Source organism: Nicotiana tomentosiformis, chromosome 5 (assembly GCF_000390325.3).
Source record: "Nicotiana tomentosiformis chromosome 5, ASM39032v3, whole genome shotgun sequence".
NCBI lineage: Eukaryota > Viridiplantae > Streptophyta > Magnoliopsida > Solanales > Solanaceae > Nicotiana > Nicotiana tomentosiformis.
The window spans coordinates 48,962,388-48,982,277 of record NC_090816.1 but is presented as its reverse complement, the minus strand read 5'-3'; the positions used below and the strand labels follow the sequence as shown (position 1 = coordinate 48,982,277).

Below are 19,890 nucleotides of genomic sequence, written 5' to 3'. Positions count from 1 at the left end.
CTCAAATATCCATTTTATCACTGCTGTAAAGCTCCGAGGCATATAGGAATGCCCTGATGAAGGTGTTGAATGAAGCCTAAGTACCCAACAACATCACCAGTGGTGAGATGGCCAACATGGTAGGGCAAGTGTTGGAAAGCCACAAGATAACTTTTCATGAAGATGAGCTGCCACCAGAAGGATTAAGTCACAACAGGGCACTGCATATCACAGTGCAGTTTGAAGACAAGTTCATTGCCAGAGTCCTAATAGATGGGGGTTCGAGTCTCAATATCTGTCCACTAACAACTTTGAAAAGGTTGGGTAAAGGTCTGCACGAGATACGAGCAGGAAGTATGAATGTAAAAGCATTTGATGGGTCTCAAAGGGCCACAATTGGGGACACCAACCTCAGCCTACAAATGGGCCCAACCCGGTTTGATGTTGAGTTTCAAGTGTTGGACATATCTGCTACCTACAACCTATTGTTGGGACGACCTTGGATACACGCCGCTGGAGCCGTAGCTTCTACTCTACATCAGGTCATGAAGTTTGAATGGAACCATCAGGAAGTGATCATCTATGGGGACGGGAGTAATTCCATTTACACCAACCAAACTGTTCCGGTCATTGAGAATAGCAGGAAGTTGGGGGGAGAAACATACCATCACATCGAGCGCGTCAACGTAATTGAAAAGGACAAATGGTGGAATAGTAAGATAGAAGGCATATTGGCATGGACAGGGTATGAACCTGGCAAAGTCTCGATAAGAATCTCTAGGGGATCACCAAACCGATACAGCTAAAGCGTCACGGCACAACTTTTGGGCTTGGGTATGAATACACCTGGCACGAGTATCAGAATTGGTCGCCACCATGGCATGGTCCTTATTAACCTCTAGAGCAACCAGTATCATATTTGAGCCAGTTATTTCATCAAGCTGACATGATATGGGAGTCCGAAGAAGATGAAGTTCTAGCTGGTATAAGGAATCTGTTTCTGGATGATGAAGACATGGATTGTAGTGCGATAGTTGAGGAGGAGGAGGAGGAAGGCCTCATTATTCAGACCATGGAGAAGGGAGCTATTCTCAAGAACTAGACTGCTGCACCATCAAGGGCCCGTCGAGTTCCTGGGTAGCCTGGCAATTAGCATCATTTATTTTAAAAGCAATTTTATGAGCATTTAAGACATTTTGAGTATTTTGTTATAAGCATGTTTTGTTTGAAATAATTGCTCAGGTCATCGAGCCGTACTTGTTTGACGTTTTCAAGATTTATCTAATGCATTGTTATTTTTAGTATTTATTATTATTCTTTACATTTTTCTCTACAATATTATTATTACTTATCCCGATAAACTTACTACTGTGACATGTAATGAGACAACACAACATAAGGATAATGATTCAGAGGATCTGGAGGAGGATATAATACTCGAGGAAATCGTCAGAGAAGTGGAAAACTTTGAAAACAAGCCTAAGTCCAATTTCGATGAGACCCAAACAGTTAATTTGGGAGATTCCGAAACAGTCAAGGAAACATGTGTAAGCATTCACCTATCACCATTAGAGAAGGCAGAGTACGTCCGGTTCTTGAAGGAGTATGAGGATATCTTTGCATGGTCCTATGATGATATGACTGGTTTGAGCACGTCTATAGTGGCTCATAAACTATCTACCAACCCTATGGGTCCGCCTGTAAAGCAGAAGCTCAGAAAATTCAAGCCAGATATGAGTTTGAAAATAAAGGAGGAAGTCACCAAGCAGATCAAAGCCAAGGTTCTCAGAGTGGTTGAATATCTGACCTGGTTGGCTAACATTGTGCTAGTTCCAAAGAAAGATGGGAAGGTCAGAGTGTGTGTCGACTATCGGGACTTAAATAGAGTAAGTCCCAAAGATGATTTCCCGTTGCCCAATATACACATACTGATCGACAACTGTGCCAAGCATGAACTCCAATCCTTTATGGATTGCTTCGCGGGATATCATCAGATATGGATGGATGAAGAGGATGCCGAAAAGACAACCTTTATTACACCATGGGCAGTGTATTGCTACAAAATAATGCTGTTTGGCCTAAAAAATGCTGGAGCAACTTATATGAGGGCCATGACAACCATTTTCCACAACATGATACACAAGGAGATAGAGTGTACGTGGATGACATCATCATCAAATCCAAAAGAAGCACAGATCATATAGCAGATTTGAGAAATTCTTTGCTCGACTTCGAAAGTACAACCTAAAACTGAACCCCGCAAAGTATGCCTTCGGGGTCCCCGCTGGAAAGCTGCTAGGGTTCATCATCAACCGTCGAGGAATTGAGCTAGACCCGTCAAAGGTCAAGGCTATCCAAGGTTTTCCATCTCCAAAGAACAAGAAAGATGTGATGAGTTTCTTGGGGCGTCTCAATTACATCAGCCATTTCATAGCACAATAAACTGTGATTTGTGAACCAATTTTCAAAATGTTAAAGAAAGCTACTTCAACGAGTTGGACTGAAGAATGCCAGAAATCCTTTGACAAGATCAAGAAATATTTATCCAAACCACCTGTTTTGGTCCCCCCAGAACCTAGGAGACCTATGCTACTCTATTTATCTGTACTGGATGGGGCTTTTGGCTGTGTCTTGGGACAACACGACGAGACAAGAAGAAAGGAAAAAGCCATATACTATCTAAGTAAAAAGTTCACGCCCTACGAAGCACGATACTCTTTGCTGGAGCACACCTGCTGCGCTTTAACATGGATAACTCAGAAGTTGAGGCACTACTTCTGTGCCTACACCATATATCTCATATCAAGAATGGATCCGTTAAAATACATCTTCCAGAAACCCATGCCTATGGGAAAATTGGCAAAGTGGGAGATACTACTGAGTGAGTTCGACATCATCTATGTAATTCAGAAAATGGTCAAGGGACAAGTGTTGGCAGATCATCTGGCAGAAAATCCTTTGGGCGGAGAATACAAAGCACTAAAAATGTATTTTCCCGATGAAGAGGTATCATTCATAGGAGAAGATATCACCGAAACCTATGACGGTTGGAGAGTGTTTTTCGATGGAGCTGCGAACTTCAAAGGAGTAGGTATTGGAGCAATTTTGGTATCAGAGACGGGTAAACACTATCCGATATCCGCAAAACTTAGATTTCCATGTACCAATAATATGACAGAATATTAGGCTTGCATCTTGGGGCTCAAGTTGGCCATTGACATGAACATTCAGGAATTGCTAGTAATTGGAGATTCAGACCTTTTGGTACATCAGGTTTTAGGAGAATGGGCTATAAAGAATACCAAAATATTGCCATATTTGTACTACGTACAAGAGTTGATGAAGAGGTTTACAAAAATAGAATTCAAACATGTTCCAAGAATTCAGAATGAGTTCGCAGATGCGTTGGCCACTCTATCTTCCATGATACAACACCCAGACAAGAATTTCATCGATCCTATTACAGTAGGGATCCATAATCAGCCAGCTTATTGTGCTCATGTTGAAGAAGAAACTGATGGGAATCCGTGGTTTCATGACATCAAAGAATACTTGGCAAAAGGAGAGTACCCGGAGCACGCAAATCATACTTAGAAACACACACTCCGAAGACTGTCCAACCATTTCTTCCAAAGTGGTGGAATTCTGTACAGAAGGACTCCAGATCTAGGATTATTACGGTGTGTCGACGCCAAGGAAGCATCCAAATTGCTCGAAGAGATACATGCCGGAACTTGCAGACCACACATGAATGGCTTTGTTTTAGCTAAGAAGATATTAAGAACAGGATATTTCTGGATGACTATGGAAACAGACTACATCAGGTATGTCCAAAAGTGTCATCAATGCCAAGTACATGCAGATATGATACGAGTGCCACCCAATGAACTCAATGCAACAAGTGCACCTTGGCCTTTATCCGCTTGGGGAATGGATGTCATCGGTCCAATCGAACCCGCCGCTTCAAATGGGCACAGGTTCATCCTAGTAGCCATAGACTATTTCACAAAATGGGTTGAAGCCGTATCTTACAAGGCTGTAACTAAAAAGGTCGTCGCAGATTTCGTTAGGGATCGTATTGTCTGTCGATTAGGGGTGCCAGAATCCATCATCACCGACAATGCCGCCAACCTTAACAGTGACTTAATGAAATCTATGTGTGAAACCTTCAAGATCAAGCATAAGAATTCCACAGCATACAGGCCACAAATGAATGGAGCTGTGGAAGCCGCCAATAAGAACATCAAGAAGATATTAAGGAAGATGGTAGATAATCACAAACAATGGTACGAGAAGTTACCATTTGCCCTACTTGGATATCATACCACGGTTCGCACATCAATTGGGGCAACTCCTTATTTGCTGGTCTACAGTACCGAAGCCGTCATTCCCGCCGAAGTAGAAATTCCTTCTTTGAGAATCATACAAGAGGCTAAACTCAGAGATGCAGAATGGATACAAAGTCATTATGAGCAACTGGCTCTCATTAACGGAAAAAGAATGAATGCAGTATGTCATGGTCAACTTTACCAGAACAGAATGTCCAGAGCTTTCAACAAAAGGGTCAGGCCTAGACAATTCACACCGGGGCAGCTGGTGCTGAAGCGGATCTTCCCGCATCAAGATGAAGACAAAGGGAAATTTTTGCCCAATTGGCAAGGGCCCTACATAGTTCACAGAGTACTAACAGGAGGAGCGCTCATACTCGTAGAGATGGACCGAGAAATTTGGCCAAAACCTATCAACTCAGACGAAGTCAAGAGATACTATGTTTAGATTATTTGCATTTCTTCATATGATGTAACTAAAATACACTTGACCTGATTCCCGTTCAAGAGGGGATACGTAGGCAGCCCTGTGGGTTCGGTCACAACTCAATAAAATCTTCATTTTTACCATGGTTAGAAACTGGGGCAGAATTTTGAGGAGGACCCTCAAAATTCCGGAGCAAGTCCAGTCAACTTCGTCATGTGCAGAACGGTCAAAGAATCACTTATTGAACTGGAGCAGAATTTTGAGGAGGACCCTAAAAATTCTAAATGCAAGGAAGTCGCAATGTCTCTAAAAGTGTCACAGTCATTGGTTCATCTAACTTACTTAATATTGCATACTACTATTGACTACATTCATCAAATACACACATGTTTTCTCGAAAACTTTATTTTATAAATAGCCAGATGCTACTCAGGATAACTCAAACAGGATCTCGAATTAAGAGCAAGAGCAAAGCAAGAAGGTGAAAGCACGAACCAACCTTCCCCGCAAAACTCACATTTTTTCTTTGGATACAGGAACAAGGAATAAGCACACATATCAAAATCGTTATCTTTGTAACGACAAGATTGCTAAACGCAAATGCGTTTCCAGCTAAGAAATACTCTGCTATCACTCATTGTCTTTTATTTTGTATAAAGCTAAGCATTGCCTTTCTTTGCATGAGACTAAACCCTGTCTCCATTTCTTGCATGAGGCTAAGCATTGCCTCCCTAATTGCATAAGGCTAAGCATTGCCTTCCATTGTATGAGACTAAGCCCTGTCTCCTTTTCTTGCATGAGGCTAAGCACTGCCTCCCTAATTGCATAAGGCTAAGCATTGCCTTCCATTGCATGAGACTAAGCCCTGTCTCCTTTTCTTGCATGAGGCTAAGCATTGCCTCCCTAATTGCATAAGGCTAAGCATTGCCTTTCTTTGCATGAGACTAAGCATTGTCTCCTATTTTGCATGAGGCTAAGCCCTGCCTCCTCAATTGCATAGGGCTAAGCATTGCCTTCCATTGCATGAGACTAAGCCATGTCTCATTTTCTTGCATGAGGCTAAGAATTGCCTCCCTAATTGCATAAGGCTAAGCATTGCCTCCCTAATTGCATAAGGCTAAGCATTTCCTTCCATTGTATGAGACTAAGCCCTGCCTCCTTTTCTTGTATGAGGCTAAGCATTTCCTCTGTAATTGCATAAGGCTAAGCTCTGCCTTTCCTTGCATGAGACTAAGCCTTGTCTCCCTTTCTTGCACGAGGCTAAGCATTGCCTCCCTAATTGCATAAGGCTAAGTTCTGCCTTTCCTTGCATGAGACTAAGACCTGTCTCCCTTTCTTGCACGAGGCTAAGCATTGCTTCCCTAATTACATAAGGCTAAGCTTTGCCTTTCCTTGCATAATACCAAATGCTATGCTACTTGAAATCTAGCACTACTTTCTACTTTCCCGGGGCTAAGCTCTGTCTTGTTTCGCTTCGCATATGACCCAGCATCATGTCTTTGCATCTCATGGGCTGAAACATCGCCATTTTGTCCAAAGGCATCATAGTCCGATGGCATCATCCTCATAGCCGGAAGACACCATGCCATGGCCTGAGGATCTCTCAATATTGCACATCATTATTCAAAGGCGTCATAGTTCAGAGGCACTATTTTCAAGGCCCGAGAACATCATTTCATGGCCTGCGAATCCCTTATCACGCGATTCATAGCCCAAGACATCATGGTCTAAGGACATCATCTTCGCCATCATGTTTAAATTCTCATAATAATCCCATATATACTTGCATGCATTGCATTTAAGTTTTGCAGGTAATCCAGAAGGTAACCGTTCTTTTAAACGGGAGCAATCTTTGCTCCGGTTTTCGTTTGGTGCTCACATCCTGAAATTACCTCAAATGCAGCCAACCACCGTTCGTTACCCGCTTCCACTTGATAACCGTTCAAATGCTCATCCATAACCGTTCTGAGATACATCCATTAACAACCTCATATAAACTCATCTGATATTATCCTACATAAAGGAACACTTTTCGAAGCATATGACCATTCCTACAATAGCTCCATCGGCTCAGTTCACCGCTGGATCCAGAACTACACGCGGCCTGATTCCCGTAATACCAGGGATATGTAGGCAACTCAGAAATCAGAGTTCGACCTCTATTTTTCAAATCGTCCCATTCAGTCAAAATCGGTCTTCATTTCTTTACCCGACAATTCTTTCATCATTCCCGGGTAAAGAAGGGCAGCTGTTGATACCCAATTTTTCCTTCATATTTTATAAAATAATATATATATATATATATATATATATATATATATATATATATATATATATATATATATATATATATATATATACTTTCAAAATAGCATATTTGCATCATCATTTAGTTTACAAACCCATACAAGCAATTTTTATAATTTTCCATAATTTTTAGAAGCTCTAAATTAATTTCTTACTGCATTTTATTACATAAATATCCAATAATTACCCTTCAAATTATTTTTATGATGGTTTAATCATCCAAACTTATTATTTACACCAACATATATATTTTATAATATTCTACTTTATTTTTTTATAATTGCATTTGTATTTTTCGGCTAATTGCACGTTTTTGCAATAATAGCCTATATTCATGTATAATTACATTACTTGTGCCAAAATAACTTTTTATATTAATGTTAAGTTATTATTTCCCATTATTTTAGTGCACAAATAATATTTTTTGTTATTTAATAATTACTTTTATAAATTATTATTTTGATAAATATTGGGTATTTAAACAACAGCCCGTTTTAAACCAATTTCGGACCAAATAAATGGCCCAAAACCCTCAAACATCTAGCTCAAATACCCCAGCCCAAACCAAATGACACACTAAACCAAAACCCGGTCGGTGCCCCATCTCCATGACCCGCCCGTTCCAACCTTTAATCTTGGCCGTTTATCTCTCAAGAGTAATGACCCTTATTCACCCTTCCCTTTTAATTAACCCAATCCCCAAACCCTAACCTATTATCCCTTAACCCACCGCCCTCACAGTGAGAGATCAACGGCCCTTATTCACCCTTCCCTTTTAATTAACCCAACCCCCAAACCCTAACCTATTATCCCTTAACCCACCGCGCTCACACTCTCTCAACCTCCCCTTCTCTCTCTGAAGAATCCTAAACTGCCGCCCCCTAAATCCTTCTCCTAATCCCACTAAATATTGGATTCGACTACCATTTCTTGCCATATGTGACCCCCTTTTGGTACTGGTTGTTCTCTTATGGTATTACCTAAGTGCTTGCCTAAACATGGCAAGCAAATCTCTTCCGAAATCGAACCAAAATGGTTCAAATCTCTGATTTTGAACGCTATTCTGTCTATATACGTTCTATAATACTATGTGAGTCCGATTTTTTGTTTAAATTCTGTTGATTTACACTTTCCCTAAAAATTAGGGTTTACAGATTTCTCTATTAAATTGATTTTCAGATTGATTTGCATGTTTATTTTCCTTGTTTGTTGCTTAATTTACTCTATTTCCTTGATTATTGCTCGATTTTTCACTACTATATAAACCCCTCCCCCATTCCTTTTTGGACAGACTTCGAATCACAAAATTCTCACTAAAAATCTAAAGATCTTCACTCTATTGTTCTTTTATTCTCTTGTTCTACTCTGGCTCTTGGCTGGCTAAAAGCCAATGCCACCGGAATTCCTATTTTTTGACCTTCCTTGGGTGCAAGTATTTCCCTGGGTTCCTCGAAGCCCTTGGGAACTTGACGCATCTAAGGTCCTGGATTATACTGCTGTGTTTACGTTCAAAATGTTGTGGAGTCTGTTCTTGCTTGTTTTGTCTACTTGTCAATTAGTAACTGGTGAGTTCTTTAGCCTTTGCAATATTCATTCTCTTGTGTTCATGATTTGCATATTCACATTTTTGAAATTTCATAACCCAATGTGTTTCTAGACTATCTCTATGTGCAACCCTGCTAGTATCGAATCTGTTTGTGATATGAATCTCTCTAGCATCTGCTTATGCCTAAACTGCCAGTTCTGAAATGTGTTTATGTTTAACTGGAACAATTTGGATTGTTTGAAGTTGTTTAGCTTAATATATTGGTACTTTGAGTGTCTACATTGGTTATATGACATCAGTTTGTTTCCTACCTTGTCCTGGATTTCTATAGTGATTGATTTGTATATGTAATATGCACCAATCCATGTTAAAACCCTCATTCTAGCTATGATTTGCTCCTATGATCATTTTATCACTTAGTATATCCTTACCCTGCCTAACTCTACACTCCCTAGCAACTAGTTGGAACCTTTTAGAATAGCTTCCCAACTTGAGTTTCCCTCATGACATTTGACTCTGTTTTGCCTTGTTGCTATGAGTTGGTCTGTTTAACTTCTGGTGTGCAGCATAATTTTACCCTTAGGTTTGAACCTGTTAGATTAATGTTCTATTGTTTTCTTACTGGCCTAATGCACCTTTGCTTACTAGTTTGCAATCCCAGAAGTCATAATTCCCCATTGCTTCCCACAAATATCCTCTGCCCCAATATGCTAAGTGTGGACTTGTGATATCAACCTGTCTTTTAAGTTTGTTTACCCTCTTTGCTGATATTTTCATTGTGTGATCACCTCTGCAATGCCTGTTTCTAAAAATGCAAATGCACATCTTCAAATTCTACCAGTTGATCACTATTTTTTATTCTCATTGGTTATTTACCCTATTCTAAGCCTATAATTCTTGGTCGGCTGAAAGCCAAGGCCACTAAAGCTTTCTCTATTAACCTCCCTAGTGTGAGCACTACTCGGGGTCTATTTTGAGACCCTTGTGAACTCTGACACACTAGGACCTGAGGTTCTTTGGTCACTTTCTTTACTACTCAGTTCTATCCCTTTTTCTGTCTATACAATGTGCAAATTGATTTGTGTGAGTGATTGGTTTCTGGATCCTATGATCAAACCATGGCTGTTTGGTTTGGTTTGAGTTCTCCTATGGTTTCTGGGCTATGTTGAGGTCCGTGTATGCTAAAAGGTGGAGAAAGAGCTTAGTTGAAGGCCTGGCAATGCTGGGTATCTCTTTGGGCCTGTCTTGGGCCTACTATTATTACTTGTACCACTTTGTAATTTATTTATTATTGGGTCTGTAATAATTTTGTAATAATAATTGGGGTAATAGTAAAATTGGGAAATGGTCATCTCTTAATACTTGCATAAAAAGGGTAGAAAGCATGCTCATAGGATTTATGTGATACATTTGCTTTCCGTCCTGTTATATTTAAATCTCTTTATGCCCTATTAGAGATCATGTTATTAGGGCAATCACACACTCACATAACCGGTGTACTGTCAAAGCATGAGTGCTCTATTTATTCCCATATCTACTGCTATGTGTTGCTAGATAGCATGCCTATAGGAAATAATTGCTAACAACTATTCTTTAATCCGCACCATGTTCATTAGATACCATGCCTATAGGATTTTAACTAATTAATTTGCTTCGTTCATCTAGACAGCATGCCTATAAGAGCTAAAGGTATAAATCAGTTCCAATCATCAATCTCTAGAAATCATGCCTATAAGACATCACTGCTCGCTTTTCAAATGCTGTAATAAGCGACTTAGCAGCAACATGTATTCACAACAAGTAATTTAGAAATCATAGGTCTAAAATATTCTGCATATCTGAATCAGATCATCTAGAAGTCATGTCTATAGGGCTTAACGACTTCAATCTCCCTCAATTCTGAAACTTCCTAATACCCTACATAAAAATCTGTCTGCGTGCCTTTGTTGTCTAATCGCGGAGGCTAACTTGAGCCTTTAATTATATTTAATTACAGTCCTATCTATTTTGAACTGTCACCTAGTTTTAACATTTGCTGAGTAACCTAAGTCAAGTCTAGAACCACCCAAAATAGAGGTCCAAATGCCTCCTCGACCATAGGTATGGGACGGGTAGTGCACGCATAAGGCACGATTTAGAATCAACTAGTGCGCTTTAGGTAATAACTTAAAGATAGTAATCGGGTAGCAAGAGATGATAGTCTATGCCCACTGAATAATACGAGTAACACCCCATCTCGAGGGAGTTACGAAGTATTATTTATGTTGCATGGGGTGATCCTTTAGGCTAAAAAACTTAGGACCCCCCCCCATCTTATTCTTGTTTATCTTTGAATCAAGTGTTCGTATTTACTCAAAGTATTTTAATAAATTTCCCAAATTTCTTGTTTTTCTCTGTCTTCGTTTATCTGACTAATTCATATAATTCAAGTTCGGCCGGGACCCACAGTTGTGGACCTCGAAGAGTGCCTAACACCTTCTCTTCGAGGTAATTTCGAGCCCTTACACGATCTTTGGAGATGCAAACTAGTTTAACCCGAGTCATATGCAAATAGGTGCCCTAACACACCTTAAACTGTTAGGTGGCGACTCTCCTCTTTTAATACTTCCTTAAAAGAGTTGTCACATGTCGAAACTCGATTTCGCGAGAAAAGGGGCGCGACAAGTCCCTTTGACACGAAGTATTTTCCTCGAAAGTATAACATCCGAGGGTGATGCCCCCAGTATTCAAGGTTGATTTAAAGAAGCCTTGGATAATGTTAAATGGTCCTCAGGTAGCACATAATTGTTTCCTCATTAAAAACCTCGCCGGAAAAACCCACTTGGGACAAACACCGATCAAAGGGAAAAAGAGTGCAACGCGTGCTTTAAAACCCGAGGTCTCGATATCTTTGATCGATCATCTGCAATGAGTTAGTGTCGAATATATAAATGAAAAAAGGGAATAAAGTCATACCGTAACAATAATACCGTTTAAGAAGCGATATGTTCCAATTATTTGGCAGTTGTTCGCCGTTCATCGTGCCGAGCTTATAAGATCCCTTTCCGATGATGTCGAGGACTTGGTAGGGTCCTTCCCAATTTGGGCCGCACTTTCCTTCATTAGAATCTCGAGTGTTGATGGTGACTTTCCTTAGGACTAAGTCCCCAACTCTGAAGTGGCGAAGGCTGGTTCTCCTATTGTAGTATCTTTCGATTCGTTGCTTTTGTGCAGCCATTCGAACGAGTGCGGCTTCTCGTTTTTCATCCAATAATTCGAGGCAAGTATTCATAGCCTCATGATTTGACTCTTCTGTTGTATGTCGAAACCTGGCACTGGGTTCCCTGACTTCGACTGGAATCAAGGCTTCGGAACTATATACTAATGAAAAACAGGGTGCCCCCGTACTGGACTTTGATATTGTTCGATATGCCCAAAGGACTTCGGGTAGAATTTCTCTCCATTTCCCCTTAGCACCGTTCAACCTTTTCTTTAGGTTTTGAATAATAGTCTTGTTCGTCGACTAGGCCTATCCGTTCCCGCTAGGGTGATACATCGTTGATAATATCCTTTTTATTTTGTGGTCTTCGAGGAATTTCGTCACTTTACTACCGATAAATTGTTTTCCATTGTCACATACTATTTTGGCAGGTATCCCAAATCGACATACGATATGATCCCAGATGAAGTCTACAACCTCTTTCTCTCTCACTTTCTTTAACCCATTTAGAGAAATAGTCAGTCATAAATAAAGTGAACTTGGCTTTACTTGGGGCTGATGGAAGAGGGCCGACGATATCCATCCCCCATTTCATGAATGGCCATGGGGATAGGACTGAATGAAGTTGTTCTCCGGGCTGATGGATCATCGGTGCAAACCTTTGACATTTATCAGATTTTTGAACAAACTCCTTAGTGTCTTTTTCCATGCTATTCCAGTAGTATCCTCCTCTAATGATTTTGTGAATCAGTGATTCGGCGCCGGAGTGGTTCCCACAAGTGCCTTCATGGACCTCTCATAGAACATAATCGGTGTCTCCTGGTCCTAAGTATACTGCCAGTGGTCCATCAAATGTCCTTCTGTATAATGTTCCATCTTCAGCCAATGTGAATCGAGCAACTCTGGTTCGTAGGGCCCTCGACTTTTTAGGGTCCGATGGGAGCTTTTCGTTCTTCAAGTATTCAATATATTTATTCCTCCAATCCCAGGTTAAGCTTGTAGAGTTTATCTCGTTATGACCTTCCCCTATTACGGATCTCGAGAGTTGTCCCCTAGCTGATCTTATCTTCCTCGACCGATGACCCTAAACTTGCAAGTGCATCGGCCTCACTGTTTTGTTCTCGAGGTACATGCTGTAAAGTCCATTCCTTGAAACGGTGCTAGGTTACCTGCAGCTTTTCCAAATACCTTTGCATTCTATCCTCTCGAACTTCAATGGTTTTGTTTACTTGGTTCACCACCAGTAAAGAGTCACACTTGGCTTCAATGACTTCTGCTCCTAAGCTTTTAGCTAGCTCGAGACCTGCAATCATGGCCTCGTACTCGGCCTCATTGTTAGTCAACCTAGAAGTTTTGATAGATTGCCTAATAGTGCTACCTGTGGGCATCTTTAAAACGATGCCTAGACCGGACCTCTTCACATTCGAAGCACCGTCTGTGAAAAGGGTCCATACCCCCGATGATGTACCTAATTTTAACAAGAGTTCCTTTTTGACTTCGGGTACGAGGGTTGGCGTGAAATTGGCCACGAAGTCCGCTAAAATTTGAGACTTGATGGCCGTCCGGGGTTGATATTCGATATCGTACCCACTGAGTTCGATGGCCCATTTGGCCAATCGGCCTGATAGTTCGGGTTTATTCAAAATATTATGAAGTGGGTAAATGGTTAATATGCATATGGGGTGACATTGAAAGTATGGTCTTAACTTTCTAGAGGCGCTTATCAGTGCAAGTGCCAATTTCTCCAAATGTGGATATCTAGTTTCTGCTTCTCCTAAGGTTCGACTTACATAATAAACGGAAAATTGAGTACCTTGCTCTTCCCGAACTAGGACACCACTTACCGTGATTTCTGATACTACTAAGTACAAGCAAAGTTTTTCATCTGCCTTTGGAGTGTGAAGTAGTGGCGGGCTCGATAGGTACCACTTCAATTCCAGGCGAAATCGTTCTTCTTTTTGAGCAGAGAGAAAAATCTATGACTTCGATCCGATGACCTCGAAATGAATTGGCCTAAGGCAGCTATCCGTCCAGTCAGCCTCTGCATGGCTTTTACAATTTTCACGATGGTGATGTCTTCGATGACCTTGATTTTATTGGGGTTGATCTCGATACCCCGATTCGATATCATGAAGCCAAGGAACTTGCCCGAACCGACCCCGAAAGCACATTTCTCGGGGTTGAGATTCATGTTGTATTTCCTTAAAATCTCGAACGTTTCCTGCAAATGAGCCAAATGGTCCTCTGCGCGCAGGGACTTAACTAGCATGTCATCAATATAAACTTCCATTGATTTACCTATTTGTTCTTCGAATATTTTATTTACTAGGCATTGGTAAGTAGCTCCTGCATTTTTTATCCCGACGTGAATTACATTATAACAATATGTTCCATACTTGGTGATAAATGAAGTCTTTTCTCGATCTTCCGGGTTCATTTGGATTTGATTGTACCCGCAATAAGCATCGAGAGAAGTAAGGATCTCGTGGCCGGCCGTGGCATCGATCATACGATCTATGTTAGGCAGTGGAAAAGAATCATTGGGGCACGCCTTGTTTAAATCCTTATACTCTACACACATTCTAAGTTTGTTTTAGGGACTATAACTACATTGGCTAACCATTCAGGATATTTCACCTCCCGAATGGACCCTATTTTGAGAGGTTTAGTTACCTTGTCCTTTATGAACGTGTGCTTTACCTCAGACTAGGGTCTTCTCTTTTGCTTCGCCGATTTGAACCTAGGGTCCAGGCTTAGCCGATGCGTCGTTATCTCCGGTGGGATCCCTGTCATATCTAAATGGGACCAAGTAAAACAATCTATGTTATCAATAAGAAATTGAATAAGCTTTTTCCTGAGTTCGGGGGTTAATCCCGTTCCCAGGTATACCTTTCGCTCGGGTAGGCACTCGATCAGTATAACCTGTTCCAGCTCTTCGACCGTTGATTTGGTGGTGTCAGAATCTTCGGGAACAATAAAAGTTCGAGTGGTTAGAAAATCCTCTTCTTCTTCTTCTTCTTCTTCTTCTTCTTCTTCTTCTTCTTCTTCTTCTTCTTCTTCTTCTTCTTCTTCTTCTTCTTCTATCTCCTACTTTCCTGATTCGGTCGAGGCTAGTGGCTGTGATTGCTATTTGACTTCCCTGTTTACTTTTGATGCTCGACCTTTTCGAGGTTGATAGTGTTGATACCGGCATTACCTCATCGACCGCAAACATTTCCTTTGCAGCATGCTGCTCCCTGTATACTATTTTTACACCGGCCGACATCGGGAATTTTTATCATTTGGTGGAGAGTCGAAGGGTCTGCCCTCATATCATGGATCCAAGGCCTTCCGAGTAGGGCATTGTACCTCATGTCACCCTCGATTACGTGGAACTTGGTATCTTGAATGGTTCCATCCACGTTCACCGGTAGAATAATCTCCCCTTTAGTTGTTTCACTGGCCATATTGAAGCCGTTTAAGACCCGAGCTGCGGGCACGATTTGATTTTGTAGGCCGAGCTTCTCCATGACCCTCGATCGAATGATATTCGCCGAGCTACCTGGATCCACTAAAACACGCTTAGCTAGAACTTTATTTAACAAGATAGAAATTACCAGAGCATCATTGTGGGGCTGAGAAATTCCTTCTGCTTCTTCGTCGTTGAATGATAAATTGCCTTCGGGCACATAATCTCGGGTTCAATTTTCCCTAGTGATTAATACCTTAGTGCGTTTGAATATGGGTCTCTATGGGGTGTTGACCCCATCGACGATCATATGAATGATATGTTGGGGTTTCTCCTATTCATTTTTCCTATTGGTGTCCCTTTCTCGGAAATGATTCTTGGCTCGATCGCTGAGGAACTCTCGAAGATGGCCCTCATCAAATAGATGGGCTACCTCCTCTCTTAATTGCCTACAATCCTCGGTCTTGTGACCATGCGTGCCATGATACTTGCACATCAAATTTGGGTTTCTTTGGGAATGATCGGTTTGTATGGGTCTGGGCCACCTAGTATCTTTGATCCTTCCGATTGCTAATACAATTCCCGATGCATTGATGCTAAAGTTATATTCCGATAACCGAGGTGCCTCTGTGGGATCGGCATACTTGTCAAAACCACTTTTGCTTATAATTCCCCGAGAATTATGTCCTCGATCACTTCTTCGATCGCTACGGGCGAAATTGTGTCCTGAACCATTGTTCCTTTGATTCTGCGGTATATGGTTGATATCGGTCTCTGTTCGATCTTGGCTCCCTATCGACGTCCCTATGGTTTTTAACTGCCGACCTGTTTGTATGTACTGAACTGGAAGGGGTTCCTAGTTGGCCGTCCTCGACCCTGATCTTCGATTCGATTGATATCAATTGTGCACATATGCCCAAGTTACAGTTGGATACTCGATCAAATTTTGTTTCAACTGTCGTGATGCTATCGAACTCCGCTCGTTCAACCCTTGGGTGAAAGCTTGAACGGCCCAATCATCTGTGACCGGTGGCAACTCCATGCATTCCCTTTGAAATCGGGATACAAACTCCCTCAACATTTCATTATCTCGTTGTCTTACTTTGAAAAGATCTGATTTCCTCATTGCGACCTTTATGGCATAGGTATGTGCCATTACGAAAGAATCTGCTAACATGGCAAACGAGTCGATGGAATTTGGTGGCAGGTTGTGATACCAAATCATTGCTCCCTTCGAAAGGGTCTCTACGAATTTTTTCAACAGCACATATTCGATTTCATCATCTTCTAAATCGTTACCCTAGATAGCGCAGGTATACGAAGTAACATTGATAGGTTACAACTACCTTGCTTTATGTTTTGATGATCTAATAAACTTACTGCCAAGAACCAGATAAGGAACCGGTTACATATCCTCAAGACTTTAAGATCGAAAGGTTCCAGCTTGGAATATGCTTCAACTCTTCAGAGTAAGAGGAACAACAGAGGGAACAGATAATTATTGTTTCCCAAGGAAACAGTACAAGTCAACTGCCCTATCTGTAAAGTTGCTGCCTGCACACGTTACAGGATGATGTAGCACATTTTTTTTACCTTCCTTGATGTTAATAATGCATTTTTGACATCACTAGGATGATGTAAAGTTGATGCCTGCACACGCTACAGTGCAGAAACAGTACAACAGTCAACTTTATGGGGAGTGTCTTTTAACCTACCTTGCTTACATCATCCTAGCGATGTCACAAATGCATTATTAACATCAAGGAAGGTAAAAAAAATCACTTGTTCACTTAGAGAAATCAAGAAGGCTCTCACACGGTGATTTTGATCATCAAGCAATCAGTTCTCAGGTGCATCAAGAACAAAGAACAACACTACAATGGACTAGTTCCCCACAGCAACTCATTGTATGTCCTTTGTTGAGTTGTAACTTTGTAATAGTTCTAAAATTGTATTTCCTACTTAGCTTTTTCAAAAGCATTCTATAGGAAACTCCTTGTAAACCTTAAACCCTTGTGTTTGAGTCGTGGCTAGAGTTAGTCGAGTTGTAAAGTCTTTGTAATAGAGTTATTACAAAGTGGCTTGTAATAGAGTATTACAAGTTAGTGAGGGATTAAGAGGTTAATTCCTAGGTTGCATAGTTTGTAATCTAAAAGTTTCTCAGTAGTGAAGTTGAAATCCTACAAGGGTAGGTCGTGGTTTTTAATCCAGTTGAGCCTTGAATTTTCCACGTAAAATTCCTCCTGTTATCTATTTACTGAAGAGTGTGTGTGTGTGTTCTAGTGGAACTGATAGAGAACCTGGTTCTCTATAAAGTTTGGTGGACCCTTATATTCTATCAATTGGTATCAGAGTACGTTCTTTCTATCAGGTTAACACCTAGAAAGGATCCTCATGGCTGCTCCTCCAAACTTCGAAGAAGGCCAGTCTACTTACAGACCACCTAGGTTCAATGGACAGTATTACAGATGGTGGAAAACTAGGATGTACGACTTCATCATGGCTGAAGATTCTAAGCTATGGGATGTCATATGTGACTGACCTTTTTTTCCCACCAAGAATCTTGGCAACCCAGCTGTAGCCATTCCCAAGACGAGGAAGGAATTCAATGATGTTGATCGAAAGGCCATAGAAAAGAACTTTCGTGCAAAGAAAATTCTTATTTGTGGCATTGGTTATGATGAATATAATAGGATATTGGCATGCCAACCAGCAAAAGAAATCTGGGAGGCTCTTCAGACAGCTCACGAAGGAACAACACATGTTAAGCAATACAAGATCGACATGCTCACAACTGAATACGAGCTTTTCAGGATGAAAGATGATGAACCCATCCAATATATGCACACTCGCTTCACCTCCATCATTAATGAGCTTCACTCTCTTGGTGAAACTATTCCAAGAAACAAACTTGTCAGGAAAATCCTCAGTGTTCTGCCCAGTTCTTGGGAAAGCAAAGTGAACGCCATTACAGAGGCGAAGGACTTGCAGACACTAACCATAGATGAACTTGTTGGCAATCTGAAAACATATGAAATTAAGTAGAAGAAGGACAATGAAAGAAGAGAACCCAAAAGGGAGAAGAACCTGGTGCTCAAGACAGACATCAATGATTCAAGTGGTGAGGATGGCGATATGGCTTACTTGACAAGAAGATTCCAGAAGATGGTTCGCAGGAATGGAGGCATTCCAAAATGGGGAAACTCCAGCAAGCCAAAAAATTATGACCTCTGCCATAAATGTGGCAAGCTAGGACACTTCATCAAGGAGTGCCCTCTCTTAAATCAAGATCAGTACAAAAATAACTTTGACAAAGTAGCCAAGAGGAATCCGGTTCCTGATAAATGCTTCAAGAGAAAGAATGCCGCTGACAATATTGTAAAGCAAGCTCTTGCTGCATGGGGAGACTCCTCTAGCGAATCTGAAGAAGAAAATGATCATGGTGATAGTTCAATGATGGTAGTGGAAAGAGAAGCAATTGAGTATGACTCAATCTTTTCCTTGATGGCTCAGTCTGATGATGATGAAGATGACGATGATGATGAGGTAAATTTTCTAAATGTTCAGAGAAATCTGAAATCTTATTCTCCTAAAAAACTCATGTCTTTGGCAAATGTGTTAATTAATGCTTATCACAGTTTTATAAATGATAAAGATTCTTTAACTATGGAGTTAGGAGAAGAAGAACAAACCAGAGATGACTTAGTAATCGTGGTTGTTGACTTAAAGGAAACAATTGAGAACCTGAAGAAAGAGAAGGATGCCTTAGATGAAAAATTGCAAATATAGAACATGAAAGAGATGATCTAATGGTTGCTATGGTAGACCTAAAAGAGACCTTTGAGTGTGTAAGAAAGGAAAAAGAAATCTTAGCCGAGAGAGTTTCTAACATTGAGCATGAGAGAGATGACCTATTAGTGGTGGTAGTGGACTTGAAGGAAACAATTAGTGAACCTAAAATAGAGAGTAGGCCTGAAAATTCTCAAAAGGGAAAGGAAGTTGCAAGCGAGGCACACATTAAGCTTGAAAGTGAGTTAAATTCAGTGAAGTCTAGTCTGTGTGCTGAGCTTGAGAAAAACAAACAACTTCATGAAGAACTAGGAAGAGTAAAGAGTGATCTTGAAAAATCACTCAAGTGGACCTGGTCCTCTGATGCTATCACTGCCATGTACACCAACAATGGGGGAAACAGGTAGGGGATTGGGTTCCAAAGGGAAAATATTCCCTACAACCCTCCTAACAAGTTTGTTACTGTACTTGATAATCGACTTTGCACCCACTGTGGCAACATTGGGCACTTTAAAGAAAACTGTAAGACCAGATTTCAGTCACAACAGAAAAACATAGTTTTCGCTGAAAAAGTAACTACTGGTAGAGAACCTAGTCCCTCATATAAAAAATGCATGATGCCTGCTTGGACCAGAAGATCCCTCATTCACCCCTTTCCTCATTACAAGGGACCCAAACTCATTTGGGTTCCCACGTCTAACTCCTAATTCTCTTATGCAGGGAACAGTGAAAGGAAGTAGCCTACAATGGCACATGGATAGTGGATGCTCAAAGCACATGACTGGAAGTACAACTGATTTCCTTTCACTTAAATCCCTGCAAGGAGGGAGTGTATCCTTTGGTAATGGCAAGAAAGGATACATTCTG

The 19,890-nt window shown here is 40.9% G+C and overlaps 1 protein-coding gene across 1 annotated transcript; it reads left to right on the top strand.

Moving 5' to 3' along the window:
* The first annotated feature begins 2,448 nt into the window (after positions 1-2,448).
* On the top strand, positions 2,449-18,279 carry LOC138892313 (uncharacterized). Its single transcript, XM_070176020.1, has 4 exons — positions 2,449-3,100; positions 3,419-3,545; positions 4,353-4,488; positions 17,794-18,279. Exons 1-4 carry the CDS (start codon positions 2,449-2,451, stop codon positions 18,277-18,279), a joined length of 1,401 nt encoding a protein of 466 aa, XP_070032121.1.
* Positions 18,280-19,890: the final 1,611 nt, after the last annotated feature.